The 18,482-nt window shown below is 40.2% G+C and overlaps 1 protein-coding gene across 3 annotated transcripts in view; it reads right to left on the minus strand.

The window, feature by feature from the left end:
- hip1 (huntingtin interacting protein 1) overlaps positions 1–18,482 on the minus strand; it is a 351,738-nt gene that overhangs the window by 82,019 nt on the left and 251,237 nt on the right. For all 3 annotated transcript variants that reach the window (XM_060847935.1, XM_060847937.1, XM_060847936.1), the window contains one exon: positions 14,952–15,027. In XM_060847935.1, coding sequence (XP_060703918.1) covers positions 14,952–15,027 — 76 coding nt within the window. The remainder of the gene's footprint in view (positions 1–14,951; positions 15,028–18,482) is intronic.

Here is an 18,482-nt window from a genome sequence, read left to right on the forward strand (position 1 = left end):
GTTCAACTCCTCAGACAGTCAATCCAGGATTCAGTTTGAAGATTCACAATCAACTCTGAAACCTGAAATTATGGCATATAACATCAGAATTGCTGCCTTGGGTTCTGTTGTGAGGATGCCCTTTTTGATCATTCTAGATATATGGATAATCTTATCTCCAAAAGCCACAAGGACTGTTGTTGTAATTGTTCTGCTACAAATAGTTTGTTTATATATCAATATGACCCACTGAACTTGATATATTCTAACCTTGATTACAGGGTACCTTGAGAATATAGTCAACTTCCCCAGTTGCTCTAACTCTCGACTCCTTTTTTGGTGAGAACAAGTGCTTTGTTGTCCGATGGAAAATTTCTGCACTACATCGGAACCCTGGGGAGTCTCCCACACACTATATAAACAAACGTCCCTCGATAGCTGTGGGAACACAGGAGTTGTCAACCTCCGAATTACAGACATTACAAGACTTCAGGCAGTACTAGTTATGCATTAATCAGATTTATTCACATTTTATATTAACATTAAAAGTACCATCTCTGGTACAATCGTAATGCAACAACATGATAAGATAATCTCATCTCATAAAGCTAAGAGTATGCACAGTGCCTGAGCATTAGAAGCTTATAACACTGACGTTTTCAAACTATCCTTATAACAGCCACTTCCCAATAACACAGCTGTGGAACCCAGCATCAGCTGAAGTAGCTGATGGGAATATGATGTGACATATTGTGTTCTACGTTATCTTTATTAACTCACTCAGCAGCTTGTTATATTCATTAAAACCAGGTTCCTGTTCATTCATTCCCAACGCCTTTGCTGACTCACTCACAAGCGAACACCTCATTCCCATTTCATTCATTTATAACTCCATGCTATAACACTGTTTCATTCATTCACAAAACCACAGTTCTCTCATTTATTTTACCACCAAATTTAAAACAACCTTTTCAAACTCATTATTGCATTTTCACACCTTATCAGCCCTTGCTCCAAGCAGTGTTTACCTTTGAGTAAGAGTAACATCCAGAACAATACAATCCCCATCAAGTCTCCACAAAATATTACAATATTCATCAGCCCTTATCAATGATCTCCTGGATGTGAATAGATTCCCCAATTAATATGTACCTGTTAAATACCTTTTAACTGGGACATTATCCCTTTAAGAAACTAACTGACAAAACAGTGTTTCCATGAAATTGAATGAATGAATGAAACGTACACCGGCAAATAGTAAACAAATCTCTCAACCCAGCTACAGTAATCCTTTTAATGTCCTTTAGATTAGATTACATTCCCTACATGTGGAAACAGGTCTTTTGGCCCAACTAGTCTACACCGACCCTCTGAAGAGTAACCCACCCAGACCCATTTCCCTCTGACTAATACACCTAATACTATGGGCAATTTAGCATGGCCAATTCACCTGGCCCGCACATCTTTGGACCATGGGAGGAAACCGTAGCACTCAGAGGAAATCCACGCAGACACAGGAAGAATGTGCAGTCGCCTAAGGCTGGAATCGAACCTGGGACCCTAGTGCTGTGAGGCAGCAGTGCTAACCACTGAGCCACCATGCTGGCCCGATTATTTTATTAAGTACAGGTACAATTTCTAACTTATTTAAGAGTATATAGACCTAGCATTTTTTATTAACATTTATTAACTTTAAAAGAGAAAAGGACTAACACCTCTTAATTATAAAAGCAGACCAGACCACTATATTCCCACCAGAAGTAGCAGCCAGCATTTAGCATGTTTTAACCCATCTCCTGTTTCCAAGGATAGAAGCCCTTCAAACCTTTGTGTACAATGGATAAAAAAAATGTAACACCATTGTAATGGAACTTTAATATATGTAAGAACTGTGTATAAAGAGGCTAGCGAGTTTTGAGAAGATTTGTAGCTCAGGTTGAGGTTCTGGATGTAAGTTTGCTTGCTGAGCTGGATGGTTCATTTACAGACGTTTCGCCATCATACGAGGTAACATCTTCGGTTAGCCTCTCGTGAATCACTGGTGTTAGTGACTCCCTTTCTATTTATGTGTTTAGGTTTCCTTGTGTTGGTGATGTCATTTCCTATGATGATATCATTTCTTGTACTTTTTCTCAGCGGGTGGTAAATGGGGTCCAAGTCGACATGTTAGTTGAGAGTTCCAGTTGGAATGCCATGCTTCTAGGAATTCCCGTGCATGTCTCTGTTTAGCTTGTCCTAGGATGGTTGAGTTATCCCAGTCGAAGTGGTATCCTCCCTCATCTATATGTAAGGACACTAGTGAGAGTGGGTCATGTATTTTTGTGGCTAGTTGATGTTTATGTATTCTGGTGGGTAGTTTTCTGCCCATTTGTCCAGTCATGTTTGTTACAGTTTTTGCAAAGTATTTTGTAAATGACATTCGTTTGTTGTCTGTGTAGGGTCTTTCAAGTTCATTAGCTGCTGTTTTAGTGTGTTGGTGGGTTTGTGGGCTACAAAAAGGCCTGAGTAGTCTGGCATTCCAACTGGAACTCTATCAACAACCACATTGCCTGGAACCCCATTTTCCACCCTCTGAGAGAATAGAGCAGGAATTGACATCACCAACCTAACGAAACCTAAACACATAATTAGAAAGTGGGTCACTAACACCAGTGCTTCACCAGAGGCTCACTGATGACGTTACCTGGTATGGCGACAAAACGTCTGAAAATGAACCTTCCAGCTCAGCAAGCAGAATTACATCTATAAAGGGGCTCGAGTAAGAACTGTACTTCAGGATTCCATTGCTACCTCGAACTTGTACTTGTGTGGTTGTAACTTGTACTATTGTGGCGGCTGAATAAAGGAGGCTATTTTCATCACTCACCGATTTTGGTCATTATTTGAACACGATCCCACAGTGATGAAAAATGGGAGGAATGGAAAATAGCTGGAAAGAGACAGCTCAGCCTAGGTCGAGAGCTGACGGTAAAGTCTACCTTTATGCTAAATGAAATCAGAGAGCCAGGCTACAACTGAAAGTTACAAGAAGTGAGCACTGTTAATTTGGGAGTAACTGACACAATATTCAAGTTCAACTTTTTTTGGGAGGGAAGACGGGTAGGAGTGTGCTTGGTAGGAGATACCACTGAACATCCAATAGAAGCATTCAGGTGGGGAAGGTGTGTCAAAGTTCCTATGTTTCCATAAGATATGAGATCATGTAAGTTGGAATTCTGTTCAGAGCAAGAAGGAGAAAATGAAACAAGAAACGTCTCTAATTTTGTATGAAAAATTGAGATAAAGTGGATTCATAAAAGCAACCCAAATGCCAGTGAGACACACAGCAGCAATTAAGATAGCTCAAATTGCTCAGTCTCAGGTTAAATCTGATCAGCTCTGATTAATAGATTTCTTTAATTTGTTTTGGGTCCCATATCTAAGGCTTTCAAAGGCGTCCACAGGAGGTTGACAAGGATGATTCCAGGAATGAAGGGCTTGTCAAATTAAAACTGGTTGGAGGACTCTGGCTCTGTACTTAATGGAGTTTAGAAGGATGAATGGGAACCTCATTGAAACTTACAGAATTCTGAGAGGCCTAAATGGAGAGTATGTAAACATGTTATTTCCACGAGTTGCAGAGATATGGCCTGAGGCACAGCTTCAGTAAAGAGATGACACTTTAGAACTGAGATGAGGAGGGATTTCTTCAGCCAGAGGTCCAGATATCTGTCGGACTCATTGCCACAAAAGGCTGCGGAGGCCAAGTGATTGAGGATCGTTAAGACAGAAATAGATAGGTTCATGATTAGTAAGGGAATCACTTATGGGGAGAAGGCAGCAGAATGGAGTTGAAAAACGTATCAGCCATTACGGAATGGGGGGAGACAAAAAAAACTTCAGCTGCTGGAATCCACAGTAGACAGGCAGGAGACTGGACGAACACAGCAAGTCAGGCAGCAACAGGAGATGGATTATACCTGAAACATTGACTTCTCCAAATCCTGATGCTGCCTGGCCTGCTGCGTTCTTCCAGCTTCCTGCCTGTCTATTATTGAACGGCAGAGCTGACTCAATGAGCCAAGATGTCTAATTCTGCTGCTGCATCTTATGATCTTTCATTTTTTTCCCCTTTACCCTCACCTCTAGCAACTAAGGATTTGACTTTATCATTATGCTCAACTGCCTCCATCACTACGTCTGTCACTTCCCTTAATTAGCTGCCACATTCCTAAACTCTCACCTTTCTCCAGTTTCTATGCCCTTTGCACACATTTTGAAAATGAAATCCAGTTGCTGTTCTCTCAAATCTATTAACCACAAAACTACTGATCATTCGCCTTTCTTCCAGGTTTCAGTTAGTTAATACTGTTAGCCATTCTGTCTCTACACGTACCATCCCGAACTACTTCAAACCTGCCATTATCATCATCTCAAAAAAATACAATAATTTGTATTTATAATAGTGACTCTGTGCAATAAAACGTTCCAAATTGCTTCGCAGGGGTGTTTTAAAACAAAATATGATAGTGAGTCACATAAGGAAACAACGTAAATGACCACAAACATGGCCAAAGGAAACAGTTTTATGGAGTGATTCACAGGAGGGAAATGAGATGGAGGCAAAAAAGTTTAGGGAGATAATTTCAGTGCTTAGAGCCAAAGCAGCTGAAGACATGGCCACCAGTGATTAAAACCGGTGATGCTAAAAGATCAGAATTACAGGATTGTGGGGCTGGAAATGATTTTATATATAGACAGGGGTAAGCGTATAGAGGGATACAAAAACAAAGATGAAAATTTAACACTTTAATTTTTCTGAACCTTGCAAACAATCACATCATCTTTAACTTCCTTTTCTTTTTCTAGGTTCTTGAACCTGTTGGCATTTCCCAAATTCTTGCCCACTTCTCCCTGTCACAATAATGAAATGAATCAAAGTCACAACTGATATGTCACATTGAAAAAATGGAGACTAATAATCCATCCTTGTCCTTCAAGCTTGTCTGCAGCTCTTGCACATGGTTGATTACATCATGTTCCTCCATAGCCTCTCCACGACTCTCCAAGCAGACGGAACCTACAATGGTTCTAAAGGCAAGGTCTTCGATTCCCAAAACAAACTCCCATTCCATACAAACTAGCTCCATCCATCTTTCTTGCAACTATCTAAGGCTGCGTCAGAATGTTCACAACCTTGATGTCATATTCAACATCAAGAGCATATATCCATCGGCATCACCAAGGTCACCCTATTTTCCACCTTTGGAGCCCAATGCCTCACTAATCTCTGCTCATCAACTGCTAAAGTCCTTATTCATGTCTTTGTCAACTCTAATTTTGATAATTGAAATGCATTCCTGGTCAGCCTCCAATGTTCCATCCTCCCTAATCATAATGTGTTCAAGGAATAGGAAGAGTTTGGAGGGATATGGGTTGGGTGCTGGCAGGTGGGACTAGATTGGGTTGGGATATCTGATTGGCATGGACAAGTTGGACCAAAGGGTCTGTTTCCGTGCTGTACATCTCTATGACTCTGTTACTCACATCCTTACTCACACTAAATTATAGTCATTAGCTCCAGATTAAGCAGCGTACTGATTTAAAAATTTTCATCACAACAAAAACAGAAATTGCCGGAGAAATTCAGCATATCTGGCAGCATCTGTGGAGGGAAAGCAGAATTGACATTTCGGGTCCAGTGACCTTCTTCAGACCTGGTGTTTTGGTTCTTAGAATTTTGTTTGTTTAAAATTTTCATTCTTGTTTTCAAATCTCGCCAGAATCTCACCTCTTGCTAACTCTGTAACTTCCTCACCTTTACAACTTTTCCAGAGGTCTGTAATCATCTAATTCTGACTTCAAGTATTCCTGATTTTAATCGCTATCATTCTTTACTGTCATGATTTAGACATGCCAGCGTTGGACTGGGGTGGACAAAGTTAAAAATCACACAACACCAGATTATATTCCAACAGGTTTATTTGGAAGCACTAGCTTTCAGAGCGCTGCTCCTTCATCATGTGGTTGTGGGTATAAGATCATACTTCTCACTGTTTTCCAATTTGTTTTCAACAATGTCCTACACAATTTTCTAACAAAGATCCATTCTAGACCTTACTGATTTATCAAGGATCATGATAATTCCAGGATTTTAGATTTATTCATCATGAAAGAAATTGTGAGAAGAGTGTGGAATTATTTTTATCACTTTCTTGTAGACCAAATGTACCAAGTGCATTTCTTCTTCTGCCAAGTAACAACAGCGAGTTTTTATATAGCACCTTTAATGTACTAATATGCACTAAATATGCTACACTCCACAACCACCTGATGAAAGAGCAGTGCTCCAAAAGCAACGCTTCCAAGTAAACCTGTTGGACTATAACCTGGTTATAAGGTGTAAAATTCTCTTCCTGGGCCTCTTTTTTTTTCTCTCTCATTTAATCTTTGAAACAGTCATTGAAATCTCTCACCCTAATCATTTTATCAACTGCCCTACTATGTCCTAATGTGATTTGTCTTTTTATTGTTATGCCACTATCAAACTCCTTTGAAATTTTAGTACATTAAAGATGCTATATACAAACTCGCTGTTGTTACTTGGCAGTAGAAAAAATGCTGTTGGTACATTTGGTCTACAAGGAAGTGATATAAATTATTCCACACTCTTCCTACAGTTTCTTTTGTCATGAATAAATATAAAATCCTGGAATTATCATGATCCTTTATAAATTACTTAAGTTCAGAATGGATTTTCGTTAGAAAATTGTATAGGACATTGATGAAAACAACCCAGAATACAGTGAGAAGTTGAGATTCCTTGCTTAAAGAAGGCTATACTTACCAGAGAGAAAATCCAATGAACATTTATGGGGTAGTTTCCACGGCTGAGGTATTTTCCAAGAGGAGAGCACAAAAGATAAAGCCCATCCCCTGGAACTTATAAAAATGTGAGGTGCCCTCATTCAAACATACAAAAATTCTTGGCAGTATAGATACTGGAAGCATATTCCCTTGACAGGGAGAGTAGAATTAGAGTCAGTGTCAAAATAAGGCAGTGTCAGTTACCACTGAGATGGAAGAAATTTCTTCACTTAAAAGATGGCAAACCTTTGGAATTTTCTGGGAGCCAAGATGTTAACTGGATAAGTGTATTCAACTCAGAGCAATGGATTTTTGAATGCAATGGAGTCAAAGAACAAGTATGATACAAGTAGATCTGTAACCCGTGGTAAATCAGTCATGAAGTTAATGAATGGCAAAGCATGCTAAAGAAGTCAAGTACCAATTCTTGTTCCTACTTTTCATGTTCTTATAGAATTCCTGCTGATATCCAGATAATCGGAGATGTGAGCTAGTCAAAAATACATCTCTGATGTAAGTGCACTTTTGCCACAAACATTGACATGATTATTTTAGATGGTTCAGCACTTGCAGAGCAGAAATTCTCTCCTGTCTATTGAATAGTTTCAAGAGGAAAATGTCCACTGTAGTAATGAAAATGAGCATAACCAAATTTATTTTTCATTCATGCGTTGAGAGGTTCTTTGGCTTGGCCCAATTTAGCAAATGCTAATCCTTCTTAAACCACTCGAGTGCATGTAGCGCAGGTATACCCACAATGCTGTTAGGAAGAGGTGTTTCAGGATTTTGCCCCAACAATAGCAAGGGAAGAGTAATAAAGGTTCCAGTTAGGATTGTAAATGGTTTGGAAAGGACCTCTTTGGTGGTGGTGGCCCAATGTGTCTGTAGCCTTTGTTCCACTTGGTAGTAAAGGCCACTGATTTGGAAAATACCAGCACCAGAGCCTTAGCAAGACGCTGCAGTGTATCATCTACATGATGCACACTGCTGCCAATATGTATCAGTAATGGGAGAAACGAATGTTTAAGATGGATGATATTCTGATCAAGCAAATGGAGTTTGTCTGAGTCCTCATGACTCCCAACAAGTGGAGAGTACTCCATCAAATTCATGACTTCTGCTTTATGGATGGTGGCAGGCTTCAGACAGTCAGGAAGTGAGTTACCAGCCAAGTGAAAAAATGTTGAGAAATAGGTTTGTGTTTAGGTTTGTAACACCCTACCTCTCATTAAACCTTGAAGATGATGGGATCTTATTCCTTTTGTTAGTGTGCTCTCAAAAGAATTGGAGAATTGTCTCCTTTAAAAAGATTTTCAAAGACAGTCCTGTTGATGACTTACTCTTGTGTTTGTAAGCTCCCATCAGTTGATTTGCCAGACTGACATCCATTATAGAGTCATTTAGACATAACAGGAGGCCATTTGGTTCATTAAGTTCATGCTGGCTATGTGCACAGCAATCTAATCAGTTTTATTCACTTCTCTGTCCCTGCAGGATTATGACCCACAAGCGTCTTCCAATGTCTTTTTGAAATGATTTATCATCATCGCTTCCACTGCCTTGCTGGTAGCAAATTCCAGATCTTTACCATTCGGTGCAAAACATTTCCTCCTCACATGCCCTTTACATCTTGAACTCAAAACCTTAGATCTGTATCTGAGTCCTTGTGCTAACAGACAATGGGAGCAGATTTCCTTTGTTTACACTATTTAAATCTGTAATAAATAATGTAAACAAAACACTGGTGCGGCCACAATTGTAATATTGTGAACAGTTCTGGTCGCCCCATTACAGAAAGGATGTGGAAGCATTGGGAAAGGTAAAGAGGAGATTTACCAGGATGTTGCCTGTTCTGGAAGGAATTCTTATGAGGAAAGGCTGAGAGACTTGGGTCTTTTCTCATTGGAAATAAGGCAGCTAAGGGGGGATTTCATAGAGACATACAAGATGATCAGAGGATTAGATAGGGTAGACAGAGACAGACTTTTTCCAAGGATGATGACGTCAGCTTGTATGAGAGGGCATAACTACAAATTGAGGGTGATAGATTTAAGACTGATGTCAGAGGCAAGTTCTTTACTCAGAGAGTGGTAAGGGCTTGGAATGCCCTACCTGCTAAGGTAATCAACTCAGCCACATTAGGGGGATTTAAACAATCCTTAGATAAGCACAAGGATGATTTTGGGACAGTGTAGGGGGACGAGCTGAGAACAGTCACAGGTCAGCGCAACATCGAGGACCAAAGGGCCTGTTCTGCACTGTATTGTTCTATGTTCTCTCGTCTCACACATCTCTTTCAAACCTCTCATGTTCTCCTTTGCTCCAAAGGAGATTACATCAGGGTCATGTTTATATGACTGTCATGTTTTAACCCAGCAGTGAGCATATGAATCACACAATGCACCATGCTAGATAGCCACTGTACATTCTAGTGGATAGTTCCAATAATCCAGTTTTTTTTTATCATTACTCTCAACTGGATACCCTCATTCTGTATCCTTTCCAAATTCATAATACCCTTCCCTTAGCAAGGTGACTAGAACTGTACACAGTAGTCCACAAGTCCTGTACCGCTGCAACATGACATCCTAACTCATATACTGAATGCTCTGACCACTGAAAGCAAGCGTGCCAAATGCCTTATTCACCACCTTGTCTACCTTTGACTCTGCTTTCAGGGAACTATGTATCTGAATACCAAGGTGTCTCTGCTCAACAACACTCCCCAGGGTCTGACATAGTCCAGACACCACATGTTATTTACATGTCTCCACCTGCTGTTCCCCCACTTCAAAGGAGGCTAAAGAGAAAATGCTGGCCGATGAAATAAAGATCTGGCATGGATACAGTGAGCCAAACGGCCTCCCTCTACCCTGTAACCATTTTCCAAATCTTCCAGGACTCGAAAATGGTCACAGACTGGAGTAGAGAGTTTAGCAAACATTTATTACTTTTTGAAACATGGACTGCTTTACCACAGAAAGTGCTCAGGTAGAGACCATGCAACATTCTAATTCGTGAGTCTGAATTTAAAGCTTGGAATCCTAAAGAATTGCAACGGAGGTAATATTCAACAGAAACAAATTCCCATGTCTATCCTAAATGGGAAACTGCTTTGTAATTATGTTCTAAAACGTACTTGTACCATAGGTAACCAGTGTCAAAATAATTAGAAACACTGATGAACACTTCAGTTAAAAGCTGTTGAACCTTCATCTAATTCACTTGAGCATTGAGATTAATTCCGTGCAGCATGACCAATTGCTTTCTGAGTCTTTATTTAATATTCAGAGTGAAGAAGGGTTATTTAGTGCACTGTTAACTTTAATGAAAAAGCGGTTGAGAGTAAACAGGAGCAAGACTTTTAGAAAGTACCAGACATTGCACCACCTTGCTCCTATCTGCAAACTTAAAACTCATACTAAAGAAAGTCAATTATCATTGAGAAGAAACTGAGTTCTGAATAACAGCTCAGATCAAGTAATTACTGTGCACAACTGGCAAGATTTAAAAAGATTCCACAGAGTGAATAGTACAAAAGAACTTCAGCTCCAGTACATGACTATTGGCAATTATTGCTTAATTCAGAGCAAGAACTGAAAACAGTATAGAAACTCAGAGAACATAGGAGACACATTTTCCTTAGACTATCCCTAAGTATATTTAGGAATAGCCACATAGATTGTCCAGACCCTGTATATTATTTTACATGGTTCTTCCCAATCTCTGCCTCCAGATAAGTACATAGAGTTGTACAACACAGAAACAGATCTTCCAGTCCAACTTGTCCATGCTGACCAACTTTCCCAAACTAAACTAGTCCCACTTGCCTGTGCTTGGTCCATATCCCTTTAAATCTTTGTTATTCACGTACCTGTCCAAATGTCTTTCAAATGTTGTAACTGTACCTGCATCTACCACTTCTTTTGGCAATTGATTCCACACAATGAACTACACCCTGGATGAAAAAAATTGCCCCTCAGGGTCCTTTGAAATCTTTTTCCTCTCATCTGAAACAATGCCCTCTCTTTTTGAACTCCCCTACCTGAGGAAAAAGACTAAATCAGCATCTCAAGATTCTTCAGTGGAACCTTGACAGGTTCACCAATGTTCTTTCGGGAAGGAAATTTGCCATCTTTATCCGGACTGGCCTACATGTGACTCCAGCAATGTGATTGACTCTCAACAATCCTCTGGCGTTTACTGATAGGCAATAAATGCTGGCCTCGTCAGCAATGTCCTCATCCCATGAATAATAAAAAGAGAATTTTCAATTTCATATGAGACGGAGGCTCATGAATCTTCCTGTACCAGGTTCAGTTTTCCATGAGAGGATTAATAAGAGTGACCACCACAACCATTGGGGAAACAATCTCCACACCGAGAATACTCTCTGCTAGATTGTGCATTATGACAATCTACAAAATGTGTTTGATTCCGAATAGCACATCCCTAAGTCGGTAATCCACGAGGCATAGGGTCGCAAGCAATAGGATTATAAATTTCATATTACCATAGTACGTTTCTAGGTCAAACATATCTACCATTAATATCAGAACAGAATGCTTAGAAGGGCATGCCATGAGAAGTGTCAGGCATACATAAAATGAGGTGCCAACCTGAAGGTGCAGCAGGGGTCACATGCATGTTAAACAGAGGAATTCATGCATCATGGTTGCAACTAAGAATTTCCCCAACTAATTTTTTCCAATAAAACCTCAATATTAATGCTACATTCCAACATGAATAGTGATAGACAATATGTCAACTGATTAGAGGAAATAGCTCCATTAACATCCCAATCTCAGTCCAGCACTTTGTTCAAAAGAGAAGGCTAAAGCATTTGAAAGCAACTTCAGCCACAAGTGCCCCAAAAAAAAATCATCTTGGTCTTCTCTTGAGGTCTGCATCATTTCAGAAGCCAGTTTAATTCACTCGATGGTATCAGTAAACCATTCAAACCACTGGATGCTGGATACAGTTATTTGCTCGGACAACATATTGGCTCGATTTTGCTTTGTTCATTCACAAGAGGTAGGCATTGGTGGCTAGGCCAACATTTACCGACTATCCCTAGCTGCCTTGGAAAAGGCAGAGGTAAACTGTCTTCGTGAGCTGCTGCAGTACATGCGGTGCACGGACATCTGATAAGAAGGGAGTTCCTTGAATGTTCATTTGCGTTTCAGAACTTGATGATCCAAACAAAGACAAAAAAGCTAAAGTCCAGAGGAGAGCTGAGTGCCACAATCTTATCATCAAGCCAACATTCAATCATGTGTAACATCAAGAGAACTTATGTCAATGGTCATTGGGGATAACTAGTCACAATATGAAGTCATGCTTAGCATGTAGGAAGATGTTGTCGTTGTTTGAAGTGTCAGATTATGGTAGCACTGCGTGAGCTGCTCACCACTGATTACTGGGCCCAATCATCTGCTTCAACAGTGCCTTTCTCTCCATTGTCAAGATTAAAATTGGAGATATTTACTGATAGTAGCAGATGGTGCAGCTCCATTCTCAAAGCCTCAAAGTCTGAAACAGCGTATGTCCACTCATAGCAAAATCTGAACAACATTTGGCCTTGGACTGAGAAGGAGCAAACAACATGAATGGTAAATAATTGTTAAACAATGACCATCTCCAAAGAGAAAAGATCTAACTTCCTTCAACTCTGACTGGCATGACTGTCAAATCTACCATCAATATCCTGAGGTTTACCATTGACCAAAAACTGAACTTGGATCAGCTAGTTAATTACAGTCATTACAATAGCAAGTCACAGGCTGGGTACTCTGAGCCAACTAACTCACCTTCTAATTCATCAGATCGTTTTCAACAATTCAGGAGTTTGATGGAATACCACCCATTTGCTCGCACAAACAGAAGTCCAAGAACACTCCATCCCAACTCTTTCCAGGACAAAGTCAGAAACTCAACTTGCATCCCATCCACCACCTTCACCAGTGCACCACAGTAGTGTGTACCATCTGCAAGGTGCAATACAGGAACCAAAAGCTCCTTTGACATCATAATTCCATGATTCTACCACTTCTCAAACATATTCTTCTGAACGGTCCAGGTCACAAGCACTTCACTCCCTGCAAGCTCCCTATCAATCCTAAATTGGAATTATGTCACCATTCCTTACTCATCACTGAATCAAAATTCAGAAACACAGCTACCCTCCCAACAGCACTGCATTTTTGCCAATATCAATCAGACTGCTATGATTCAAGTAACTAACTCACCATCACCTCCTCAATGGCAACTTTGCAATGGAGAACAAATGCTGGATTGGCAGCAATGCCCATTCACATGAATTAACAGAACATTGGCCTAGAGGTCTTGTGGTGCAGTGGTAATGTCCCCACCTCATGTCCAGGAGGCCTGAGTTCAAGTCCCACATGCTCCAGAAATGTGTAATAACATTGCTGAACAGATTTATGAAGAAATATAAAAGGAAGACTGGCCTTTACCCTTTTGCTTTTATGACTTCTTTCAAGTCACAAAGATGTTCTCAAGATCTCCTGAGTGTAGATACTCTACTAACACTGTTCAGAGATGTTATGACATACCACCAGAGCAGTGAGACTTGAACCCAAGTTTCTTGAATCAGAGGTAGGGACACTACCACTGTGCCGGAGTCTCCCCACTGGCCATGTTTTTCCTTTTTGTTCTACTCAGGAGTGTTATCGCACACAACTGATCAACCTTCCCACCACCAAAATCACCATTACTTTTTTATTTGGTTTCTTTTGAAACAGTTAAACGTTAATAATAACTATCTAAATATTAAATGACTAAATAAGACTAAAAAGGATGCTAGATGTTTGGAGCTCTTTCTGCATACGACAATTGATGCTTGATAAATTGTTACATTGGAGCTTGTTATACTTTTGTTAAGCAATAATATTCAGAGAAACTGGACAACAGTAATTTTGTAAAGTAACTTTAGAGATCAGTCATGATCCCGGTGAATGATGGAGCAGGTTGGAGAGCCTCAATTGCCTGCCTTTGCTCTTACATTCATAATTTTACGTATCACACCACACAGCATAACCACATTATAAAAGCTACTTCTTATCCACAAAAGACAATAATCCTCTAGTTTTGACAGTACTTGAAACCAACAAAATGCAAATGTCTTGAAACTGACAAAATGACACAACCCCATGTTCTGAATACCTACAGGTAATGGAGGTCTTCTCAACTAAGACAAGGCACCCTAGCTGCTGATTGTTACCCAAACAGAGGTGTTATGTTGTGCTCGTTTGTGTGCTAGCTATGGTCAAGCATCTTACAGAAACGTCAAATCGATCAATGTGTTCATATTTTACAACATGCTTACCTTGCAATACTACTATTAGGTCTTCACCTCCTGCAGATATACAGGTAACTTAAATGCTAGCTTTTTGTTATTTACCATGATTAATGCAGAATGCTCCCATAGCATGTCACACACAAGACTAAAAAAAGTCTATTTCCATATGCGTTGGCCTCATTTGTCATTTTAATCCAAAATACTCCGTAATTGTGGTGGCATGGTGGCTCAGTGGTTAGCACTGCTGCCTCACAGCGCCAGGGATCTGGGCTCGATTCCTGCTTCGGGCCATTCTCTGTGTGGAGTTTGCACATTCTCCCTGTGTCTGTGTGGGTTTCCTCCAGGTGCTCTGGTTTTCTCCCACTATCCAAACATGTGCAGGTTGGGTGAATTGGCCATGCTAAATTGCAAGGACTGGAAACTAGAAACCATGCTAAATTGCCCACAGTATTCAGGGATGTGTAGGTTAGGTGTATTAGTCTGGGGTAAATGGAGGGGAATGGGTCTGGGTAGGTAACCCTCCTTCGGAGGGTAGTTGTGGACTTGTTGGGCCAAAGGGCCTGTTTCCACGCTGTAGGGATTCTATATCTATATTCAGGGATTCTATTATATTCATTCACCACAAGTTGCAATCGTATGAAACAGATTTGAAAACAGTCTGTGCATTGCCAGTTAAACACATGTCAGCTGGTGCTAGTGCTGGTGTTATATCTCCTTCACAGCAGAAAGAATTCAACTGTCTACTTTCCACAGAACGTGCATAAATGATAAAGCCGTCTATTTTTAATCCTCAAAAGATGCTTACCTCTGGGAGCTGTGGAATCTGGATCAGCCGCTTGAAATATTGTAAGTTACTGGATCTATAAAATAATTCTTTCAGTCTGCAAAAAAAAAGTGAAACTAAGTACACAAAGGTTGAACTTGAGTTTTAGGCTAATTATCTTTATAACACTTCCTCCTGTCTCCTCCATGATCATGACCCCACCGTCAAACACCAAACCATTGTTTCTAAACAGTTATTGACCTAATTTCCTCTGGTTATCCTCAATCCTTGACTTCCCACCTCATAGTTACCACACTGCTCACAGCAACCTTCTCATAATCTATAAACAAGAATGCCCTGGTGGACCTACCATTTCAGCCTGTCCCTGCCCCACTGAACCAATATCTTCCAGTCAGATTCAACTCAAAACATTAAAACCTTTCCTCCAAAATTGCTGCAAATCCGCTGAGAAATTCCAGCACTTTGTTTTTAATTCAGATTTCCAACATCTAAAGTCTTTTGCTTTGATTTCTTCCTACTCTAATGCAATAGTTTCTCCTTGCGTAGTCATTACCCACCTCATTCTTTCGATGCCATCTATCACATTAAAAGTCCTAGCCCTAAACATTTGCTCTTTCCCATGGAAGTTTAGTTTCTCTACACTTCCATTCCCCATCACGATGATTTGAGGGGTCTCCACATTTGACTTGAATGGAAGTTTGATCCGATCCCAAATCAGCACCTCTGCCAAGATGAACATGATCTCTCATTGAACAATTTCTTCTTTAATTCATCTCGCAGGACTGAAGAAAGGTTACACCTGAAACGTTGACTTCTCCACCTCTTGATGCTGTCTGGCTTGCTGTGTTTTTCCATCCTCTCGCTTGTCTACCTTGGAATCTAGCATCTACAGATCTTTTGTCTCTGGTCCATAACAATAGCAATGATTTGGATTTGATTGCTGGGGTATGCTTAAGAAGTGTGCAGATAATTCAGAAATAGATGTTACGGTTGATTAGGAGGAAAACTGTAGATTACAGGAAGAAGTCAACAAAGTACTGAGTTAGAAAAAATAATAGCAATTGGAGTTCCAACTGAAGAAATATTTTGCAATATATTTGGCAAAAGGTGAAGAAGGCAAAAGAAAATAAATGACAGCCATATAGAAGAGATGAATTTTGGTGTGCATATCCACAGACCCCTAAAGCTGGCTGACAAGGTTGTCATGGTGACATATGGAATACCTGCCTTACTAACTAAGGCACAGAATACAAGAATAAACAGCTTATACTGGAGCTATTTAAAACACCTTTCAGGCAACAATTGGATTTGTGCTTGCTGTGCTGAGCACATTATAGTAAATTTGTGATTTGCAAGAGGAATTTTACAAGGACTGGCCAATATTACTAAAAGGAATGACTGGATAGGTTAGCAACCTTTTATTTGGAGCAGCGGAGGCAGAGGGAAGACCTAATTGAACAGTATAAAATTATAACATTTTTAGACCAAGTGGACAGAACTTATTTTTAGCGAGTTTTGAGAAGATTTGTAGCTCAGGTTGAGGTTTTGGATGTAGGTTTGCTCGCTGAGCTGAAAGGTTCATTTTCAGATGTTTCATTACCTTACTCGGTAACATCTTCAGTGGACTTTATACAAAGCAATGCTGAAACTTCCTGCTTGGGTTTCCCAAACATATAAACAGAAAGCAGGAAGTTTCAGCATTGCTTTGCATAAAGTCCACTGAAGATGTTACCGAGTAAGGTAATGAAACATCTGAAAATGAACCTTTCAGTTCAGCGAATAACCTACATCCAGAACTTATTCTGCTTTGTTTAGGATTTTCTAACCAGAGGTCATAGATTTAGGTAAGAGGTGAGGGGATTTGAGGGAAATTATTTTCACCCGGAGATTGGTGAGGACCTAGAAATCTTTACCTCTAAAGCCAAGACAGGAAGAAACCTTTATAATATTTTACAAAGATTTGGAAATGTAATTGACCTTCTGAAACCAACAGGGCCACAGACTAAAAGCAAAAAGTGGAATTCAGCTGAATGCCTTCTCATTAGTTGGGCAGACATGATGAGCTGAACAGCAAAGAGTCACAGAGCTGTACAGCATGGAAACAGACCATTCAGTCCAACTCATCCATGCCGATTGACACCTAAATTAATCTGGTCCCATCTGCCAGCACCTGGCCCATATCCCTCTAAACCCTTCCTATTCATGTACCCATCCAGATACCTTTTTAATGTTTTAATTAAACCAGCCTCTACCACTTCCTCTGGTGGCTTATTCCATACAATGCACCATCCTCTGCGTGAAAAGGTTTTCCGTTAGGTCCCTTTTAAATCTTCTCCCTCTCACCTTAAACCTATGCCCTCCAGTATTGGAATAGCTTGAGGAAAAGACCTTGGCTATTCACTCTATTCATAGTTTATAAATCTCTATAACGTCACCGATCAGCCTCCAATCCTTCAGGGAAGAAAAGCCTCTCCCTATAGCTCAAAACCTCCAACCCCAGCAACACCCTTGTAAATCTGTTCTGAATGTTTTCAAGTTTCACAAACTCCTTCCTATAGCAGGGAGACCAGAACTGAATGCAGTATTCCAAATGTGTCCTAACTAATGTCCTGTGCAGTCGCAATATGACCACCCAACTCCTATTCTCAATGCAGTGACCAATACAGACAAGCATACCAAACTTCTTCACTGTCCTGTTTGTCTGCAATTCTACTTTCAAGGAACTATGAACCTGCACTCCAAGGTCTCTTTGTTCAGCAATACTCCCCAGGACCTTACCATTAAGTGTATAAGTCCTGCCCTGATTTGTCTTTCCAAAATGTAGCACCTCGTATTTATCCAAGTAAACTCCACCTCCTACTCCTCGGGCCATCAACCCATCTGCTCAAGGTCCCTTTGTACCCGGAAGTGTACCTTCTTGGCGGTCCATTACACCACTAATTTTGGAGTCATTTTCAATCTTTGCATCCTGTAAATTTCTAGGAGCCAAATCACGGGTGGAGGTGAACAAATATTACAGAAATAGAAATAGGAGGTCCTTTGTAATAGAAAGGACACAAAGTTAAAAGTTTAGCTTGGGATTAAATATGAAACACAAGTTGCAGATTAACCAGATTCAATCCCAAACACACAAAGCTGGAGGGAACAATACAGCTCTGGAATGGATATCATGTACAAGGTGTGCGACAGATACAGGGTGCATGACAGATACAGGGCGCGTGACAGATATCAGAAGTAGTCATTCTGGTCTTACCGATATTGAGCTTTAGAAAATTGTACTTTGTTTCAGCGTAAATGTCAAATAAACACTCCAACACTGGTGTGGTTGTAAAAGACGTTGGAAAGGTTGAGTTGATGTCTTTCGTGTACACATGATAGCTTATTTCCAATACTTGCAATATTTTGTTGCCCCTCATCTTTTTCTACAGTCCTCATTACTGCAATGAGATCTGTGTATGAATTTGATTCAATAGCAAACTACATATTTCATTTTCTGTGCAGTAGGTGTGAGAAATGCTGAAGAGCAGCAAGAACAAAAGGGTGTAGGCTGTA

Source organism: Hemiscyllium ocellatum, chromosome 31 (assembly GCF_020745735.1).
Source record: "Hemiscyllium ocellatum isolate sHemOce1 chromosome 31, sHemOce1.pat.X.cur, whole genome shotgun sequence".
In the NCBI taxonomy this organism is placed as follows: Eukaryota; Metazoa; Chordata; class Chondrichthyes; order Orectolobiformes; family Hemiscylliidae; genus Hemiscyllium; species Hemiscyllium ocellatum.